This window comes from Cherax quadricarinatus, chromosome 40 (genome assembly GCF_038502225.1).
Source record: "Cherax quadricarinatus isolate ZL_2023a chromosome 40, ASM3850222v1, whole genome shotgun sequence".
Taxonomy (NCBI): Eukaryota; Metazoa; Arthropoda; class Malacostraca; order Decapoda; family Parastacidae; genus Cherax; species Cherax quadricarinatus.
Window position 1 is genome coordinate 11,368,168 of NC_091331.1, and position 21,661 is coordinate 11,389,828.

A 21,661-nucleotide genomic window follows, 5' to 3' on the forward strand; every position below is an offset into this window, starting at 1 on the left:
ACACTAACACAACAGCAGCAGCAGCAGCGTCACAGTAACACAACAGCAGCAGCAGCAGCGTCACAGTAACACAACAGCAGCAGCAGCAGCGTCACAGTAACACAACAACAGCAGCAGCAGCGTCACAGTAACACAACAGCAGCAGCAGCAGCAGCGTCACAGTAACACAACAGCAGCAGCAGCAGCGCCACAGTAACACAACAACAGCAGCAGCAGCGTCACAGTAACACAACAACAGCAGCAGCAGCGTCACAGTAACACAACAACAGCAGCAGCAGCGTCACAGTAACACAACAACAGCAGCAGCAGCGTCACAGTAACACAACAACAGCAGCAGCAGCGCCACACTAACACAACAACAGCAGCAGCAGCGTCACAGTAACACAACAACAGCAGCAGCAGCGTCACAGTAACACAACAACAGCAGCAGCAGCGTCACAGTAACACAACAGCAGCAGCAGCGCCACAGTAACACAACAGCAGCAGCAGCAGCAGCGCCACACTAACACAACAGCAGCAGCAGCGTCACAGTAACACAGCAGCAGCAGCAGCAGCAGCACAACAACAGCAGCAGCAGCGCCACAGTAACACAACAACAGCAGCAGCAGCGTCACAGTAACACAACAACAGCAGCAGCAGCGCCACAGTAACACAACAGCAGCAGCAGCAGCGCCACACTAACACAACAGCAGCAGCAGCACAACAACAGCGCAGCAGCGTCACAGTAACACAACACAACAGCAGCAGCAGCGTAACACAGTAACACAACAGCAGCAGCAGCAGCGCAGTAGCAGCGCCACACTAACACAACAGCAGCAGCAGCGCCACACTAACACAACAGCAGCATCAGCAGCAGCAGCGTCACAGTAACACAACAGCAGCAGCAGCAGCGTCACAGTAACACAACAGCAGCAGCAGCAGCGTCACAGTAACACAACAGCAGCAGCAGCAGCGCCACACTAACACAACAGCAGCAGCAGCAGCGTCACAGTAACACAACAGCAGCAGCAGCAGCGTCACACTAACACAACAGCAGCAGCAGCAGCGTCACAGTAACACAACAGCAGCAGCAGCAGCGTCACAGTAACACAACAGCAGCAGCAGCAGCGTCACAGTAACACAACAGCAGCAGCAGCAGCGCCACAGTAACACAACAACAGCAGCAGCAGCGTCACAGTAACACAACAGCAGCAGCAGCAGCGCCACAGTAACACAACAACAGCAGCAGCAGCAGCGCCACACTAACACAACAGCAGCAGCAGCGTCACAGTAACACAACAACAGCAGCAGCAGCGCCACAGTAACACAACAACAGCAGCAGCAGCGTCACAGTAACACAACAACAGCAGCAGCAGCGCCACACTAACACAACAGCAGCAGCAGCGTCACAGTAACACAACAACAGCAGCAGCAGCGTCACAGTAACACAACAACAGCAGCAGCAGCGTCACAGTAACACAACAGCAGCAGCAGCAGCGTCACACTAACAAAACAGCAGCAGCAGCGTCACAGTAACACAACAACAGCAGCAGCAGCGTCACAGTAACACAACAGCAGCAGCAGCAGCGTCACACTAACACAACAGCAGCGTCACAGTAACACAACAGCAGCAGCAGCAGCGTCACAGTAACACAACAGCAGCAGCAGCAGCGTCACAGTAACACAACAGCAGCAGCAGCGTCACAGTAACACAACAGCAGCAGCAGCAGCGTCACACTAACACAACAGCAGCAGCAGCGTCACAGTAACACAACAGCAGCAGCAGCAGCGTCACAGTAACACAACAGCAGCAGCAGCAGCGTCACACTAACACAACAGCAGCAGCAGCGTCACAGTAACACAACAGCAGCAGCAGCAGCGTCACAGTAACACAACAGCAGCAGCAGCAGCGTCACAGTAACACAACAGCAGCAGCAGCAGCGTCACAGTAACACAACAGCAGCAGCAGCGTCACAGTAACACAACAGCAGTAGCAGCAGCGTCACAGTAACACAACAGCAGCAGCAGCAGCGTCACAGTAACACAACAGCAGCAGCAGCGTCACAGTAACACAACAGCAGCAGCGTCACAGTAACACAACAGCAGCAGCAGCAGCGTCACAGTAACACAACAGCAGCAGCAGCGTCACAGTAACACAACAGCAGCAGCAGCGTCACAGTAACACAACAGCAGCAGCAGCGTCACAGTAACACAACAGCAGCAGCAGCGTCACAGTAACACAACAGCAGCAGCGTCACAGTAACACAACAGCAGCAGCAGCAGCGTCACAGTAACACAACAGCAGCAGCAGCAGCGCCACACTAACACAACAACAGCAGCAGCAGCGTCACAGTAACACAACAGCAGCAGCAGCAGCGTCACAGTAACACAACAGCAGCAGCAGCAGCGTCACAGTAACACAACAGCAGCAGCAGCGTCACAGTAACACAACAGCAGCAACAGCGTCACAGTAACACAACAGCAGCAGCAGCAGCGTCACAGTAACACAACAGCAGCAGCAGCACCACACTAACACAACAGCAGCAGCAGCAGCACCACACTAACACAACAGCAGCAGCAGCACCACACTAACACAACAGCAGCAGCAGCAGCACCACACTAACACAACAGCAGCAGCAGCAGCGCCACACTAACACAACAGCAGCAGCAGCAGCACCACACTAACACAACAGCAGCAGCAGCAGCGCCACACTAACACAACAGCAGCAGCAGCAGCACCACACTAACACAACAGCAGCAGCAGCGCCACACTAACACAACAGCAGCAGCAGCGCCACAGTAACAGCAGCAGCATCAGCAGCAGCGCCACAGTAACAGCAGCAGCATCAGCAGCAGCGCCACAGTAACACAACAGCAGCAGCAGCGCCACAGTAACACAACAGCAGCAGCAGCAGCGCCACACTAACACAACAGCAGCAGCAGCGCCACACTAACACAACAGCAGCAGCAGCGCCACACTAACACAACAGCAGCAGCAGCGCCACAGTAACAGCAGCAGCAGCAGCAGCAGCGTCACAGTAACAGCAGCAGCATCAGCAGCAGCGCCACAGTAACACAACAGCAGCAGCAGCAGCGCCACAGTAACACAACAGCAGCAGCAGCAGCGCCACACTAACACAACAGCAGCAGCAGCGCCACAGTAACACAACAGCAGCAGCGCCACAGTAACACAACAGCAGCAGCGCCACAGTAACACAACAGCAGCAGCGCCACAGTAACACAACAGCAGCAGCGTCACACTAACACAACAGCAGCAGCAGCAGCGTCACACTAACACAACAACAGCAGCAGCAGCGTCACAGTAACACAACAGCAGCAGCAGCAGCGCCACACTAACACAACAGCAGCAGCAGCGTCACAGTAACACAGCAAGAGCAGCAGCAGCGCCACACTAACACAACAGCAGCAGCAGCAGCGTCACACTAACACAACAGCAGCAGCAGCGCCACACTAACACAACAACAGCAGCAGCAGCGTCACACTAACACAACAGCAGCAGCAGCGTCACACTAACACAACAACAGCAGCAGCAGCGTCACAGTAACACAACAACAGCAGCAGCAGCGTCACACTAACACAACAGCAGCAGCAGCAGCGCCACACTAACACAACAGCAGCAGCAGCAGCGTCACACTAACACAACAACAGCAGCAGCGTCACAGTAACACAGCAAGAGCAGCAGCAGCGCCACACTAACACAACAGCAGCAGCAGCAGCGTCACACTAACACAACAGCAGCAGCAGCGTCACAGTAACACAACAAGAGCAGCAGCAGCGTCACACTAACACAACAGCAGCAGCAGCGTCACACTAACACAACAACAGCAGCAGCAGCGTCACAGTAACACAACAGCAGCAGCAGCAGTAGCGCCACACTAACACAACAGCAGCAGCAGCGACACACTACCACAACAGCAGCAGCAGCGCCACACTAACACAACAGCAGCAGCAGCAGCAGCGCCACACTAACACAACAGCAGCAGCAGCAGCAGCGCCACACTAACACAACAGCAGCAGCAGCAGCAGCGCCACACTAACACAACAGCAGCAGCAGCAGCAGCGACACACTAACACAACAGCAGCAGCAGCGCCACACTAACACAACAGCAGCAGCAGCAGCAGCGCCACACTAACACAGCAGCAGCATCGATAATTTTACTGCTATCATATATGCTCTTCCATAGAGTAGACAACTCCGTTGTGTTGTCAACCCAGGTTTCTACTTACAAATTTTTACTCTGACTTAGACAACTCTGCGGTGCTGTCATCCCAATTTTCAACTTAAAAAAAAATTCAACGTAACTTACACAACTCTGTCGTTTTGTCAACCCAGGTTTCAATTTATAATGTATGTGTGGTGTGGGCGTGAAGTGGGCGTGGTGGGGGCGTGATATGGGCGTGGTGTGAGCGTGTACACAGGCGTGGCTGGACGCTGGCCAACCTCTGCCAGACAGTAACTACCAGACTATGAGGGGAGGCACACTGCTTGCTGAAGTTGGAGGCACTGTGAGGGTGTGAGGGTCACCGAGTGTCAGGGATGAAGGAGCGTGAGAGGTGTGAGGGAGAGAGTGTGAGGGGTGAGAGGTGTGAGGGAGAGAGTGTGAGGGGTGAGAGGTGTGAGGTTAGAGGAGTGAGGGTGAGAGGTGTAAGGTGTGAGGGTGAGGTGTGAGGGTGAGAGATGTGAGGGTGAGAGGTGTGAGGGTGAGAGGTGTGAGCGTGAGAAATGAGAGGTGTGAGGGAGACAGGGGTAAAGGGTGAGAGGTGTGTGGGAGAGGGGTAAGAAGTGTGAGGGAGAGAAGAGAGAGGATGAGAGGAGTGAAAGTGAGAGTTGTGAGGGCGAGAGGTGCGAGGGACAGAGGAGTGAAGGGTGAAGAGTGGAAACATGAAGTGTGGAAGAGATGAGTGGTAACAGTGTGGAAGAGAGAAGTGATAACAGTGTGGAAGAGAGAAGTGGTAACAGTGTGGAAGAGATGAGTGGTAACAGTGTGGAAGAGAGAAGTGGTAACAGTATGGAAGAGAGAAGTGGTAACAGTGTGGAAGAGAGAAGTGGTAACAGCGTGGAAGAGAGAAGTAGTAACAGCGTGGAAGAGAGAAGTGGTAACAGTGTGGAAGAGAGAAGTGGTAACAGTGTGGAAGAGAGAAGTGGTAACAGTGTGGAAGAGAGAAGTGGTAACAGTGTGGAAGAGATGAGTGGTAACAGTGTGGAAGAGAGAAGTGGTAACAGTATGGAAGAGAGAAGTAGTAACAGTGTGGAAGAGAGAAGTGGTAACAGTATGGAAGAGAGAAGTAGTAACAGCGTGGAAGAGAGAAGTGGTAACAGCGTGGAAGAGAGGAGTGGTAACAGTGTGGAAGAGAGGAGTGGTAACAATGTGGAAGAGAGAAGTGGTGACAGTGTGGAAGAGAAGAGTGGTAACAATGTGGAAGAGAGGAGTGGTAACAATGTGGAAGAGAGGAGTGGTAACAATGTGGAAGAGAGGAGTGGTAACAATGTGGAAGAGAGGAGTGGTAACAATGTGGAAGAGAGGAGTGGTAACAATGTGGAAGAGAGGAGTGGTAACAATGTGGAAGAGAGGAGTGGTAACAATGTGGAAGAGAGGAGTGGTAACAATGTGGAAGAGAGGAGTGGTAACAATGTGGAAGAGAGGAGTGGTAACAATGTGGAAGAGAGGAGTGGTAACAATGTGGAAGAGAGGAGTGGTAACAATGTGGAAGAGAGGAGCGGAGTGAGAGAGAAAGTAACCTGAGGTTGGAAGTGAAGAGTAGGGAAGGTGGGAGAGTAGAAAGTAGGGTGGAGGAAGACTAGAAGAATGAGGAGATGTGGAAAGAAATAGAAAAGAGAAATGAAAGTGGTAGAAAGAGTGGAGGTAGAAAGAGAGACAGGTGAAAACTAAAGGATTGGGTGATGGGAAAGTGAGACAGAGAGAGAGAGAGAGAGAGAGAGAGAGAGAGAGGCTGTGCTCTCGCTGTCACCGGAAGGGGCACACTGCCAACAACTGCCTGCGAGATACCAGGTGTAATTACTGCTACAAGAAAGGACATAAGGAGGACCAGTGTCGGAAGAAAAAGGAACTTGACAGACAGGGCCACCTGTTTAGAGACCTGTTCTCAGAACAAACCAGCAGGATCTCTGAATTGGTGAACACTCTCACACGTCACCCACTTAGCTACTCCTATCCCAGCCCAGCAGGTGGGATTGCGCCTTATACAAGACCACAGACCTACATCCCTGCAGCTGCCTCAGTACCCTACCTCTCTCAAGGGCAGGCACCTTACATTCCCTACACACCCACCACCTCAAGTTGACCACTTCATCATGAGGAGCCAGTCTATCAGCATCCTGTCGGCCAACATTAGAGGTTTCATTACTAATGGTGGAGAGCTCACACATAGTTTTGTGAACACTCGACGTCCCGACATGATAGCTGTTGTTGAAACATTTTTGGACGACAGGACTCCAGAAAATTTTGCAAGAATTGCTGGCTACACCTCATGGATGAGAAGAGACAGGCAAGGGCAAGGAGGAGGTGTTGCTGTGTGCTTCTCTAAAAGTGTTCATGCCCAGCACATTGATGTTGCCACCCCTACACATCTTGAAATGATGTTCTTCAAGCTCTGTATAAACACTAGTACCTCTGTACTAGCATGCGCAATGTATAGACCTCAGTGGCAACATGCAGACCCTATCAACTTCCTAATGGAAAATATTGACTCCCTTCTGCTACAACACAACTGTCAACATATTATAATTGTTGGTGACCTCAACCAGCACCTTATACAGAGGGACTTTGATGACCTTCTTGCAGTGTTTGACATGAGAAACTTTGTTGATTTCCCTACTCATATCTCTGGCTCCTCCCTTGACCCAGTAGTGAGTGATCTGGCAGAAGGCATAGTCACTTGTCAACCCCTCGGCTATGTTGGATCGTCTGACCACAAGGCTGTTTTTACGACACTTAAGATCCCAACAGAACGAGGTGAGGAGTCCACACGCACAACCTGGCTATGGAAAAGAGGTAATTGGCCAGCCCTTTGCTCTGAGCTCGCCACCACCGACTGGAATGCTCTTCTCCAAGGGGATGTTGACAGCCAAGTGAAAGCCTTCACTGGACACATCCTTAATCTACAACAAGAACACATTCCTCACCGGCAATATGTGACGAAGCCTACAGATCAGCCTTGGTTTGGCTTTCGTTGTAGAGAGGCTGCTACTGCTAAGTACAAAGCATGGCGAAGGTATAAGAGACATCCTACCACCTATAACAGGAACTTGCACATGCAAGCCTGTAGGCATATGGGTGATGTTCAAAAGTGGGCAATTGCTAAATGGGAGGTGGACACTAAAAGAAAGTTAGCATCAGGTAGGGTAGGCTCCAAAATCTGGTGGTCCCTGGTCAAGGACAGACAAGGTTATCTGCCTGATGAACTTATTCCACCTCTAAATCGACAGGATGAGACCACCTCTACTAGTAGTCAAGAGAAGGCGGACCTCTTTGCTGAACACTTTGCTACCAAAATGCAAGTTCCTGATCCAGCAAGGGACCCTCCTTGGCTAGCTGCAAGAACTGTGTCAAAACTGTCAGTGGTGACAATAAGGCAGGAGGAGGTGCATTTCCTACTTAAATTGCTTGACCAAGAAAAGGCTGTGGGCCCAGACAAGTTGAGCCCAAGATTGTTGAGAAGATGTGCAGACCAGCTAGCAGCACCTCTAACTCGCATCTTTCAGCACTGCCTAGTACAGTGTAAATGGCCCTCTCTATGGAAAGAGGCGAATGTAGTCCCTGTTCACAAAAAGAAGAGCAGAGCAGAAATCAGCAACTACAGACCAGTGTCACTCCTGTCAATCACTGGTAAGATCCTTGAGACAATAATCTCAAGACAAATGACAGAGTTTTTTGACTACCACTCACTACTTTGTGATCGTCAATATGGCTTCAGGAAAGGTTACTCTGCTGCTGATATGTTGTTAAACCTCTCCACTAAGTGGCACCAGTCACTGGATGAATCCAAAGTCAGCTGTGTGGTAGCACTGGACATTGCTGGCGCTTTCGACCGGGTGTGGCACCAGGGCCTCTTAGCAAAACTTCAAGCACTGGGAATTGCAGGCTCTACGCTATGTCTCCTCAGTGACTACCTTCATGGTAGATCTCTAAGTGTAGTTCTCAATGGAACGGAATCAGCAAGACATCCTATTGGGGCAAGTGTTCCACAAGGAAGCGTGCTGGGTCCACTGTTATGGAATGTCTACTTCAACGACCTTCTTCATCTCATCCCAGAATCACATGCATATGCAGACGACTGTACACTGACATTCACTTATCCAAGAGAAGAAATGCCAGCTGCTCTAAGCTACATCAATCACCAGCTGAGAGCTATATCAGCTTGGGGAAATAGATGGCAAGTAACATTTGCACCTGAGAAAACGCAAATGATGATCGTCTCTAGGCACCATGATGGTAATGCTGGTGCAGTAGTAAGGATGAATGGGAGGATGTTGGCACCTGGAGAAGAAGTTGATATCCTTGGGGTGAAATTTGACTCCAAACTAACCATGAAGAACCATGTTGTAAATCTTGCAAATAAGGCAGCCAGGAAGCTTACAGCACTTCGCCGTATCTCCCATCTGCTTGACAGTAGGGGTTGCAAGATCCTGTACGAGGCACAAGTACACTCGCACCTTGAGTATGCTCCACTTTCTTGGTTTGCCTGCCCCCCCCCTCATCTGCGACTGCTTGACAGAGTAGAGAACAGAGCAAGACGTCTCGTCTCTCGCCTGGACCCATCCTGAATAGATCTGTCATTTCAGCAGAGCCTTCAACATAGGAGGGATGTGGGTGGCCTTACTGTTATGTACAAGGCCAATATTGTCAAAATACCACACTTGGATCCACTTCGAGGACAGCGTGAAACAAGCTTTTATGCCACAAGAAGGACAGAAAGCAGCAACTTCACTCTGGCTGTACCCTTCTCCAGAACATCACTCCATCTGAGATCATACATACCCAGGATGACTAGAGTATGGAACACATTCGTACAGCATAATGATGTCAACGAGATAAAGTCAGTTGATCAAATGAAAATGCTGGCCCACAGATGGCTAGAACTTCATCCTGTTTCCTACTTGTATGTCTCACAACAATAAAAATGCTTTCAAATGAGCTGATGTAGGTAACAGCTCTTAGCTTGCCAATAAAGTTAGGAATCCTTAACCTGTAAATAGTTGTCAATAAAGCTAGGGATCCTTAACCTTGTCAAACCCTGTGTAAAAAAAAAAAAAAAAAAGAGAGAGAGAGAGAGAGAGCAATGAAACGAGAAATATAAGATCTTTATTGAGAACTTCTATTGAGGTGGACTGGTATACAACTTAGAAATATTTACTTCTGCCTGGACAAGGTGAGGTGAGATTTACCATATCAGCAGCCTGGCTCCCATCCTCGCTCTTCAGCCACGCTAACAGCATGCATGACGACAATTACCCTGTCTTCACGGTAAAAACTTGCACCCTGAACACTGGTGTTCAAAGTGCTCAATAAACATGCTGATGATCACAGTGGTACTCAACAAACATTTCAAGGAGAACGCAGTCATAAACTATTGTGACAACATCAGTGAAGGTAACATGACACTAGTAAGATGATAACACTAACAACCACCACTGCTAGTACTCCCTCCTCCCGTTCTTCCACTCGCGTCCCACGCTCCCCTCTCGTATACACTCTGGCTCCCTACACTTCGAGCTTCTCTGTGACTAGTTAATGGTCCAAGTCGGACTCAAACGTCGTCATAAGTTTCGGTCTCCAGTCTGCGGGTTAACTGTATACTGTTCCAGTCAAGTTATTGTGCATTTTTATTTTTAATTTAACAACAGTCCACACTACTTTAACAACTTTTCACTAATTTAACAACTGTTCACGCTAATTTAACAACTGTTTACACTAATTTAACGGCTGATTACACTAATTTAACAATGTTTGCATTAATTTAACAAATGTTTACATTAATTTAACAAATGTTCATTCGAATTTAACAGTATTCACACTAACAATTACACTAACTTAACAACTGTTTACACTAATTTTAAAACTATTTACACTAATTTAGCAACTGTTAACATTATTTTCAATAATTTAACAACTGATTACACTAACAACCGTCCACACTATCTTAACTGTTCACACATATTTAACTACTGACCTTCATTTAACACCACCTTTCTCGTATTTATCATAATATACTAAAACTTATCATCACTTCAACGATATTTAATATCTTCCAGACATTGAGCGTCACCTTATGAACTATTAACACCAACTTACCATTATGTAATACAAACTTAACCTCATTTAACATCACGTTAGCAGCATTTAACATCACAGTGGCAGCATTTAACGCCCACATACTAGCAATGAACACGCTTTGCCTTCATATATAATAAAATTAATCAGGTACAAAATCATAGTGCCAAAATTTAACGTTAACACATCTCATATACCCCTAATTTACCCTCATTTAACACCAGTATGGAGCAGTTTAACATGAATTAAGCAAGCAGGAGAGAGAGATCCAGGAAGGTGTGTGCTGGAGTGGCCCTCTTTAACTTGTAAATAAACCAAGCACAAATCTGCTAGCCTCTGGACCCAGGTCAACTGGTGACTGGTAAACCTGTAAACGGTAAACCTGGTGAAACTGTAAATGGTAAACCTATAGACGGCAAACTGATTGTAAATTAATTGTGTAGTTACCATGATGTGTTTGCAAGGAGTCGATTCATGGCTCTCTTGTGTGTGTGTGTGTGTGTGTGTACTCACCTGTTTGTGGTTGCAGGGGGAGAGTCATATCTCCTGGCCCCAAATCTTCACTAATCGCTACTAGGTCCTTTCCTTTCCCTGCTCCATGAGCTTAATCAAACTTCGTCTTAAATCTATGTATGGTGCCCGCCTCCACTACGTCACTTTCTAGGCTATTCCACTTCTTGACAACTCTATGACTGAAGAAATACTTCCTAACCTCCCTTTGACTCATCGGAGTCTTCAACTTCCAATTGTGACCCCTTGTTTCTGTGTCTCATCTCTGGGAACATCCTGTCTTTGTCCACCTTGTCAATTTCTCGCAGTATTTTATATGTCGTTATCATGTCTCCTCTAACCCTCCTGACCTCCTGTGTCGTCAGGCCTATTTCCTTTAACCTTTCTTCGTAGGACATTTCCCTTAACTCTGGGACTAGTCTTCTTGCAAACCTTTGACTTTCTCTAATTTCTTACGTGCTTGACCAGGTGTGGATTCCAAACTGGTGCTGCATGCTCCAATATGGGCCTGACTTACACGGTGTACAGAGTCTTGAACGATTCCTTATTGAGGTATCGGAACGCTATTCTTAGGTTTACCAGGCTCCTATATGCTGCAGCAGTTATCTGGTTGATGTGCGCCTCAGGGGATGTGTTCGGTATTATACTTACCCCAAGATCATTTTCCTTGAATGAGGTTTGCAGTCTTTGGCCACCTAGACTATACTCTGTCTGCAGTCTTCTTTGCCCTTCCCCGATCTTCATGACTTTGTATTTGATGGGGTTAAATTCAAGGAGCCAGTTACTGGACCAGCCCTGTAGCCTGTCCAGGTCTCTTTGTAATCCTGCCTGATCCTCATCCGATTTAATTCTCCTCATTAACTTCATATCATTTGCAAACAGAGACACTCCTGAGTCTATCCCTTCCGTTATGTCATTCACATATACCAAAAACAGCACAGGTCCCAGGACTGACCCCTGTGGAACCCCGCTCGTCACAGGCGCCCACTCTGACACATATCACATACCATGACTCGTTGTTGCCTCCCTGTCAGATATTCTCTGATCCATTTCAGTGCCTTTCCTTTTATGCGTGCCTGATCCTCTAGCTTTTGCATTAACCTCTTGTGAGGATCTGTGTCGAAGGCCTTCTTGCAGTCCAAGAAAATGCAATCTATCCACCCCTCTCTCTCGTGTTTTACTTCCATTACCTTGTTATAAAACTCCAGCAGGTTTGTGACACAGGATTTTCCTTCCCTGAAACCGTGCTGGTTGTCGTTTATTAGGCTTGTATCTTTCTAGGTGCTCCATCACACTCCTGATAATCTCCATGACTTTGCATACTATACACGTCAGTGGCACAGGTCTGTAGTTTAATGCCTCGTGTCTGTCTTCTTTCTTAAAAACTGGGACTACATTTGCCATCTTCCATACCTCAGGTAGTTGCCCAGTTTCAATGGATGTGTTAAGATTTTTGTTAGTGGCACACACAACATATCTACTCCCTCTCTAAGGACCCACGGAGAGATGTTGTCCGGTACTACCGACTCTGTGGTATCAAGTTCACATAGCAGCTTCTTCACCTCCTCGGTTGTGTATATTTCATCCAGTACTTGTTGGTGTACCTCCCTATTCTGACTTCCTTGAGTCCTTCCTGTCTCCACTGTAAATACTTCTTTAAATCTCATGTTGAGCTCCTCACACACTTCTTGGTCGTTTCTTGTGAACTCCCCACCACCCTTCCTCTGCCTGATTACCTGGTCCTTGACTGATGTTTTCCTCCTGATGTGACTGTCGATGCTATGTCATTTTCGTATTGTCGCTGAGCCTCCCTTCTTATCTGTGCATATTCGTTTCTGGCTTTTCGGCTAATCTCTTTATTTTCCTGGATCCTCTGTCTTCTGTACTTCCATGGGGCTCCATGTTTTCCCAGTCAATCTCCATGTAATTGAAATCACCCATAACTAGTAACTTTGCTCTTCCCATATGAGCTCTTCTGGCCACTTCGGCTAGTGTGTCTACCATTGCTCTGTTGCTCTCTTTATATTCTTCTCTTGGCCTCCTGCAGTTCTGTGGCGGGTTGTACATCAATGCAATTACCACCTTATGGCCCCCAGACTGGATTGTCACTACTATGTAGTCCCTTTTGCCCATTCCATCCATTCCTTCGATTTCCTCAAATCCCCACTGGTTTTTGATGAGCAGTAAAACTCCTCCTTCCCCTCGGTTCCGTCTATCTTTCCTCAGGATCTGATATCCGGGTGGAAAGACTGCATCTGTTATCATCCTGGTGAGTTTCGTTTCTGTGAGTGCTATTATGAATGGGGATGTTTCCTTGATTCTTTCATGCCACTCCTCACATTTATTTGTTATTCCGTCTGCATTTGTATACCAAAATTTCAACTTCTTTTCTAAAACTGTGGTCTGGGGGTTGGGCAAATGGGAGACCTGATGAGGAACTATGGGTGGTTGCTGTGAAGGTGGAGTTTGTAATGAGGTGGGTAGGAGCATTGAGTACGGCATGTTTGGTTGCACTGGGGTAGTCCTGGTTGGGGGGCTTCTGTAGGTGGTTGCGAGGGAGGTTATATTTGATCTTCCTCCTGAGTCTGGGTTCTCCTATCCATCTCCATCTTTGCCTCTCTTTCCTCCTTTTGTCCTGTACATCCATATGTACGTCCATATGTAAATCAAGTGCGCATATGGGTCATCACTGAAGTATGTACATGGCCTGTTATTGGTAATATATAAATATATTTATATATATAATGTATGTATATATATATATATATATATATATATATATATATATATATATATATATATATATATATATATATATATATATATATATATATATATATATATATATATATATATATATATATATATATATATATATATATATATATATATATATATATATATATATATATATATATATATATATATATATATATATATATGATAAATTAGACACATGTGCAACTCTTGGGTATCTTTATTGAGGAAACGTTTCGCCACACAGTGGCTTCATCAGTCAATACAAAGGAGAATCGTGAAGAACAGGAGGAGAATGAGGTAATCAGTCCCTTAACCTTGAGTCGATGTGGTCAGTCCATCAATCTTGAATAGAATACGGCATATGAGCGGAGAAGCAGGTTATAAACCGTAGGCAGGAGAGGTGCAGCAGTCGTAGGTGGTGTCACATTTGTTCAATGTGGAAGTAGGTCGTGCCCAAGGGTTAGGCAAGTGAAGAATTCCCAAGTATTAAGATCCTAAGAAGTTGCAATGTCTGAAAGGATTGAAGATGAATGGTTCAGAGAACCGACACGTTCATAAATTAGACACATGTGCAACTCTTGGGTATCTTTATTGAGGAAACGTTTCGCCACACAGTGGCTTGATCAGTCCATACAAAGGAGAATCGTGTCTAATTTATCAACGTGTCGGTTCTGTGAACCATTCATCTACAATCCTGTCAGACACTGCAACTTCTTGGGATCTTAATACTTGGGAATTCTTCGCTTGCCTAACCCTTGGGCACAACCTACTTCCACATTGAACAAATGTGACACCACCTACGACTGCTGCCCCTCTCCTGCCTACGGTTTATAACCTGCTTCTCCGCTCATATGCCGTATTCTATTCAAGATTGATGGACTGACCACATCGACTCAAGGTTGAGGGACTGATTACCTCATTCTCCTCCTGTTCTTCACGATTCTCCTTTGTATTGACTGATGAAGCCACTGTGTGGCGAAACGTTTCCTCAATAAAGATACCCAAGAGTTGCACATGTGTCTAATTTATCAACGTGTCGATTCTCTGAACCGCTCATCTACAATTATATATATATATATATATATATATATATATATATATATATATATATATATATATATATATATATATATATATATATATATATATATATATATATATATATATATTACCGTCTTATGAAATTCTGGCATCTTGTACATAATTCACAATCACTTTCTCAGCTAAATTTATAACCCAGAATAGGAATGGCCCATAATAGCATCGTGTATCCTAGTGATCATAATATTTCCAGTGTTCGCCACTTCCACGGATATGAATCCGCATCGCCTGTATGTAAACAAATGGAGGCGCTACACTAGCACCCCAGTGCTACTGTTTTTGCTACATTAGCGTCAAGTAGGAGTGCGCTAAGTGAAGGGAATAATTTATGCTGGACGTGTGTGACATGACTTGGGGAAAAAAAAGGTGTGAAAGTTATAAGATGTGTAGAGAGGAGGAGGAGGAGGGAGAGTTGAGGCGTGAGGTGCTAAATAGTGACTTGTAAAAAGTAACTGGTGACTTGTAGACCTGTGACTGGTGACTTGTAGACCAGTGACTCGTGACTTGTAGACCAATGACTGGTAACTAGTAGAACAGTCAAACCACGGTGCGGGCGGGAATTGAACCCGCGGTGAGTCGTAAAACTCCAGACCGACGCGTTACTACAAGACCCGGAGTAGACAGTTCAGTTAAGTAAGTAAGTAAGTAAGTAAATTTATTCAGGTATACACAATAGTTACATAGAATTATCATACATAGCAGCATATGTGTAGAGAACCTAGGATAACCCAAAAAAGTCAGACAGAGTGACTTATTTCCATTGGGGTCCTTTTACCTTATTATTATAATATAAAGGTTATAATATTTTCTTATTATTCTATAATGAAGATAACATCTTATTATCATACTAAAAAGACTATCTACTACACGAGGGTCATTAAGACTATCTACAATACGAGGGTCATTAAGACTATCTACTACCCGAGGGTCATTACGACTATCTACAATACGAGGGTCATTACTAGGGATAAGGTAAAATTTACACGTATTTTAGCTAAAAAATAGAAAATCATTCCCCTCCCTTTCTGTTGCTTCGTTCATCAGACACTTTTTGGCAGTCTTCTTGAACTGGTTCAAGCTATGACTGGCCTTGACATTTGTGGGTAGTCTGTTCCATTCCTTTATTGCTGTACAATAAAAGGTGTTTGAAGCCTGGCCACTGACTGTGGGTACTACAAAGTTGTGCTCTCTCCCCCTAGTACTATGATTGCTTTGGTTCCCAACCTTGACAAAATTGACAGCAAGATATTCTGGACACTGTTCGTGAGCAATTTTATAAACATGATTTAGCTTCAGTTGTTTTACTCTGTCTTCAACATTCAGCATATCCAACTGCTGTAATTCATCCTGGCCTACATGTTCTCTTGGTCCCAGCCCCAGGATGAATCTTACGATTTTGTTCTGGGTGATTTGCAGTCTATCTTTCAGTTATTTTGTCAAGGCAGAGTACCAAGAAGAGCAAGCGTAATCCATATGGCATTGTATAAGGGCTAGACATAGGGTCCTGCGAGCCTCAGTAGGTAGACACCGTGCTTGTCTATACAGGAACTTCAGCCTGGCATTCGCTTTCTTTACTACACTGTTCCCTATCAATTCTCCTGACATGCATGGGTCAAAGGGGATTCCCAGATATTTAACTGATGAAACCAAAGTGATGGACTCCCCATTACACTGAACATTAAAATTATTTACCCTTCTCAGTTTATGTTTCGTTCCAAAGAGAATGGCTTCAGTTTTCCCTAGGTGTAATGATAGTTTGTTGTCTACTAACCATTTGCTGCAGGACTCCAGTTCCAGTGTTAAAACATTAGCAATATCTTGTGGGTCTTTACCTGTCACTAACAGAGCACTGTCATCTGCATACAGTAGGAGTTTGCACTTGACACTGATAGGCATATCATTGACATAACATAAGAATAGTAAGGGACCCAGAATACTACCTTGGGGAACTCCACATGTTATCGGCAGGGGTTCTGATTCTGTTTTGTTGATTTTGACTATTTGTCTCCTGTTGCTAAGGTAGGACTTAAACCAGTCTACAGAACCTATACCGATAGCTTGAAGTTTCTTACATAATATATTGTGGTTGACAGTATCGAAGGCCTTTTGCAGGTCTAAGGTTACCATACCTATGAGGTTCCCTTTTGACATTTCAGTTCTCAGGTAATCCATCAGATTAATAAGGGAGGTATCGGTTGAGTAGGATCTTCTAAAGCCCGATTGATAGCTATGGAGAATGCTGTTGTCATTAAGGTACTTAACTACTTGAGAATACACCGCCCTCTCCAGAATTTTAGATATTATACTGAGTATACTAACAGGTCTATAGTTGCTTACATCAGACCTATTATTTTTCTTGAAGATAGGAGTAACTCTGGCCTCCTTGAACCCCTCTGGTACGGTATTAGTGGTGATTGATAGATTTATTATGTGAGCAATAGGGATTGACAGTTCAAAAGCCCCATCTTTTAGGAACTTAGACGGGATGTTATCAGGGCCTGTGCTCTTAGTTGGGTTTAACCTGCTTAGTTCTTTTTGAATGAAGTCATGAGATACACTTACTAGTTGACAACTGTTTGGGGTTACCCCTTTATTGGTATAGTATGTTTGAAACTTATCAGAGTCTGTGTTAAAGGTATTTGATGCAGCTGGTAGTTTACTTACTAGTGTTGATGCAACAGATGTGTAGTAGGAATTAAAGCAATTTGCCACCTTAGATGTTTCGTGGCATACCTCATTATCGATAGTGAGTACTATGTTAGACCTATCTACTGGCTTATGGCTATACCCCAACTGTTTTAGTTGTTGCCAGAGCTTTCTGGGGTTATGCTTATATTCTTCAATTTTTGAGCAATAGTGCTTTGCCTTTGCTCCTTTTATAAGCCTCTGTACTCTGTTCCTCACCCTTTGGAATTCATTTAGTGCTGCAATATCCTGTCTGTTTGCTTTAAATCTTTTTAGCAGCTGGTCTCTGAATTTCATATTATCTAATATCTCAGTAGTCATCCAGGGTTCAGTTCTTCGTTTAATCCTAACCTCTTTAACTGGTGCAATATTATTAAGAATGGTAGTGAACATTGTTTTGAATTTTTCCCAGGCATCGTTTACGTCCTTGCAACTTGTTATCTCTGTCCAGTCACAATTGTGTAGCCTATTTACCAGTGTTTCTTTACTGTAGTTTCTAGTTGACCTCATTTTTATTGTCCTGTGTAGGCCTATCCTATCCCTAGTGATTTTCCTGGTGCAGTAAATGATGAAATGATCACTAAGACCTGTGGTAATGACGCCTGACTGACTAATGTTCTCAGCGCGGTTGCAAAGTATGTGGTCAATTAGGGTGGCTGAGAACTGTGTGATCCGGGTTGGTTTATTAATTAGTTGGGTGTAGCTATTTAATCCTAGAATTTGCTTATACCTTTTGCATAGCCCGTTATTTTGTTGCTGAAAACAGATATTGAAGTCGCCCAGTATTATTGTTTCGCAATTGCTTTCAACTCCGGACAAGACTCTGGAAAAGTCTTCTAAGAACTGGTCCTGGGTAGGAGGGCGGTAACTAGTTCCTACTAAGATGGGTTTGGTCTTGGGAAGCAGCACTTCAAACCATAGAATCTCCAGTTTATTGTTATTTAAATCAGGTCTTGGGTTGTAAGCTAAGTCATTTCTAATGTAGGCACATACTCCACCGCCCTTTCTGTTCCTATCTAAGCGTTCACTAAATCAACATGGGTTCCATCATCGTCATTGAAGTTGATGTGTTTTTTTGCTTGATAAATAACTGATTTTGTCGTGTTTGTTGTTTGACAGATCACTGATGTTGTTGCTTGTTGTTTGACAGACGTGCTGTGATCCAGGAGGAGGAAGTGGATGCTACAGAGAGAGTCTACGACTCTACAGCCTCCGCCTACAGCTGTAGACTTCTCACTGAGGGTACTGTACCCTCGCCCAAGGGTACGCGGGAGGACCTGCCCTTCCTGCTGCAGGTCAGTATGTCTACGCATTGAGCAAATACATTGTTTCTGTGTGTGTGTGTGTGTGTGTGTGTGTGTGTGTGTGTGTGTGTGTGTGTGTGTGTGTGTGTGTGTGTGTGTGTGTGTGTGTGTGTGTGCGTGCGTGCGTGCTATACTCATATGGGTCCGTCTTCTTTAATAAATTAGCGAGACGAGACAGTGTAGTGTGGAGGGTTGTAACACACACTATATATCCTGTGGATCACCATTCCCAGTATTTACCACTAGTTTTATGATGAAACACACTGGTCAGTGGTACAAAAAAAAGTACATCTGGAAAAATGAAACGAAAGAAAAGATGAAGATCTATATTTCAACTTACATTTGAGATTGTGGGTGTTCTGAAGTGTCGGTACTGATACTGTTAGGCATAACCTAATTTTGATGGTATCGATATCGACGAAAAAAAAAATTAGTATCGTCCCATACCAAACTGATACCCTCTTCAACACACTAACAAGTGTACAAGAGATGGAGAATATACTTAAAGGCCATGTGTTGTATTACAACCCAGGATTCCAAATGGCCTGTTATCCCGGGTGTAATGGGAGCAAAATAAACACAGTAGAAAAAGTTTAGACTTATATTATCCTTCACCAATTTAGAACAGCAATATGTACACTATGTACAGTGATAAGTATAGTGCACTCCACGGTAAGCAAGGCAGAAATAGAAGCCACAAGATAGCAGACCGTGCTTCAACCAGCTCTAGAATGGGAATGACAAGGGCAGACAGGAGAGCGGTACCCACATAACCTCTGCGATTGCCAAAACCATCTTCTTATTGGCTAGAACCTGGTCACTAGTTGAACGACGGGGCCCCATCATCAACTCTTAGCAACCTGGTTCGCTGGTTGGGGGAGATAGCCTGTAAATGAGGGTGTGTACATGCGCCGAATAAAGGTTACGTACTCTTTGCATGCCACACCCCCACCCCGAGAAGGCTCAGGATTAGGCTGCCACCTCCCAGTGGTAACCGTGCCGCCATGGCACAAAATAATGGGACCGCCTTTCCTCCACCATCCAACTCTAGATAGAGCTCAGCTTTTCTCGTGACCAAAAGCCAAACCCTAAACTTAGAGTGAGACAGCAGTCAGCCAGGCAGTCAGCCAGGCTAGCATAGGTCCAAGATACAGGCGGACGGTAGCCCGCATCCCCTCACTAAAAAAAAAACCCCACACCAGGGGATAAAAAAAAAAAGAGCGTGAAAAGGGGTTACCACAAATAACATCCTAACCTAAATAAAATATTATACTCTAGATAAAGAGTCTGCCAACATATTTTCTTTGCCGGCAATATATTTAATGGAAATATTATAGGGCTGCAGCCTTAGCGTCCAGCGCATAAGCCTTGTGTTGTGGTTCTTCATGGCTTGGAGATATACTAGAGGATTGTGATCACTGTAAACTGTGACCACCTGTGATGTCTGGCCCACATAAACATCGAAATGCTCCAAAGCCAGTACCAGCGCGAGGGCTTCTTTTTCAATGGTAGAGTAAGCTCTCTGATGTAGCTGGAACTTGGCTGAAAAGTATGCTACAGGCTGCAACTCCTTGTTCCCGATTTGTAATAGTACTGCCCCAACCCCAGACTCACAAGCATCAACCTGTAATGAAAAAGGTTTGGAGAAGTCTGGAGACAAGAGAATGGGTGCAGTACACAATAATCTTTTTGCTTTATTAAAAGCAGTGTTACAGTCTGAGGTCCAATTAAAGGGAACTTTGTGACTGGTAAGAGAGGTAAGAGGGGCTACAATATCTGAGAAATTCTTACAGAATCTTCTGTAAAATCCTATCATGCCTAGGAAACGTTGAAGAGACTTCCTATCATGAGGAACTGGATAATCTTTAATAGAAAGAACTTTAGCAAGTTTAGGTGCAACTTTACCACTACCTACTTCATGGCCTAGAAAAGTGACAGTGGCCTGGCCAAAGGAAGATTTAGATAAATTAACTGTTAAATGGGAACTCTTAAAGGTCTCAAACAGAGCCTTAAGTCTAAGTAGATGTTGATCCCAAGTATCAGACACCACAACAATATCATCTAGGTACGCTGCCGTGCCTTCAAGTCCTTTAATAGCCTGATGGATAAGTTTCTGGAATGAAGAGGGGGAATTTTTCATTCTGAAGGGGGTAACTGTGTATTGGTAATGACCTCCTGGAATTACGAAGGCAGAGATTTCCTTCGCCCGGTGGTCTGGTGGCTAAAGCTCCCGCTTCACACACGGAGGGCCCGGGTTCGATTCCCGGCGGGTGGAAATTCCGACACGTTTCCATACACCTATTGTTCTGTTCACCTAGCAGCAAATAGGTACCTGGGTGTTAGTCGACTGGTGTGGGTCGCATCCTGGGGGACAAGATTAAGGACCCCAATGGAAATAAGTTAGACAGTCCTCGATGACGCACTGACTTTCTTGGGTTATCCTGGGTGGCTAACCCTCCGGGGTTAAAAATCCGAACGAAATCTTATCTTATCTTATCTTTCGCCTTATCCGTCAAAGGTACCTGATAGTAGCCTTTAAGGAGATCTAACTTGGACACAAAAGTAGCCTTACCCACAAAGTCAATTACGTCATCCAGACGAGGAAGAGGGTAAGCATCTGTAATGGTGACCTCGTTCACCTTACGGTAGTCTGTACACATACGAAACCCTCCATCAGCCTTCTTCACAAGGATGCACAGTGAAGCCCATGGACTAGGTGACTCCTCCACTAAACCATGCTTTAACAAAAATTCTACTTCCTGCTGAAGTAGCCTTTGCTTTTCAGGATTAGCTCTGTAGGGGGAGAGTTTAATTGGTTTAGAGTTTCCCACATCTACATCATGATAACCTAACTTACATTTTTTCGGCACATCCGAAAAAATATTAGGCATATCCTAATATAGAAGCTCCGTTAAATTTGTTGCTTGCATTTCAGATAATCCCTCCATTAAAGGGCTAGGATCCTTAAGGAGGACAGAATTTGAAAGTTTAATATTAATTTCAGAGATA

At 45.2% G+C, this 21,661-nt stretch overlaps 1 protein-coding gene across 1 annotated transcript in view; it reads left to right on the plus strand.

The window, feature by feature from the left end:
- Positions 1–18,664, plus strand: part of LOC138851043 (CB1 cannabinoid receptor-interacting protein 1-like) — a 213,917-nt gene extending 195,253 nt beyond the window's left edge. The window contains exon 3 of the mRNA XM_070092574.1: positions 18,499–18,664. Coding sequence (XP_069948675.1) covers positions 18,499–18,664 — 166 coding nt within the window. The remainder of the gene's footprint in view (positions 1–18,498) is intronic.
- The last annotated feature ends 2,997 nt before the right edge of the window (positions 18,665–21,661 follow it).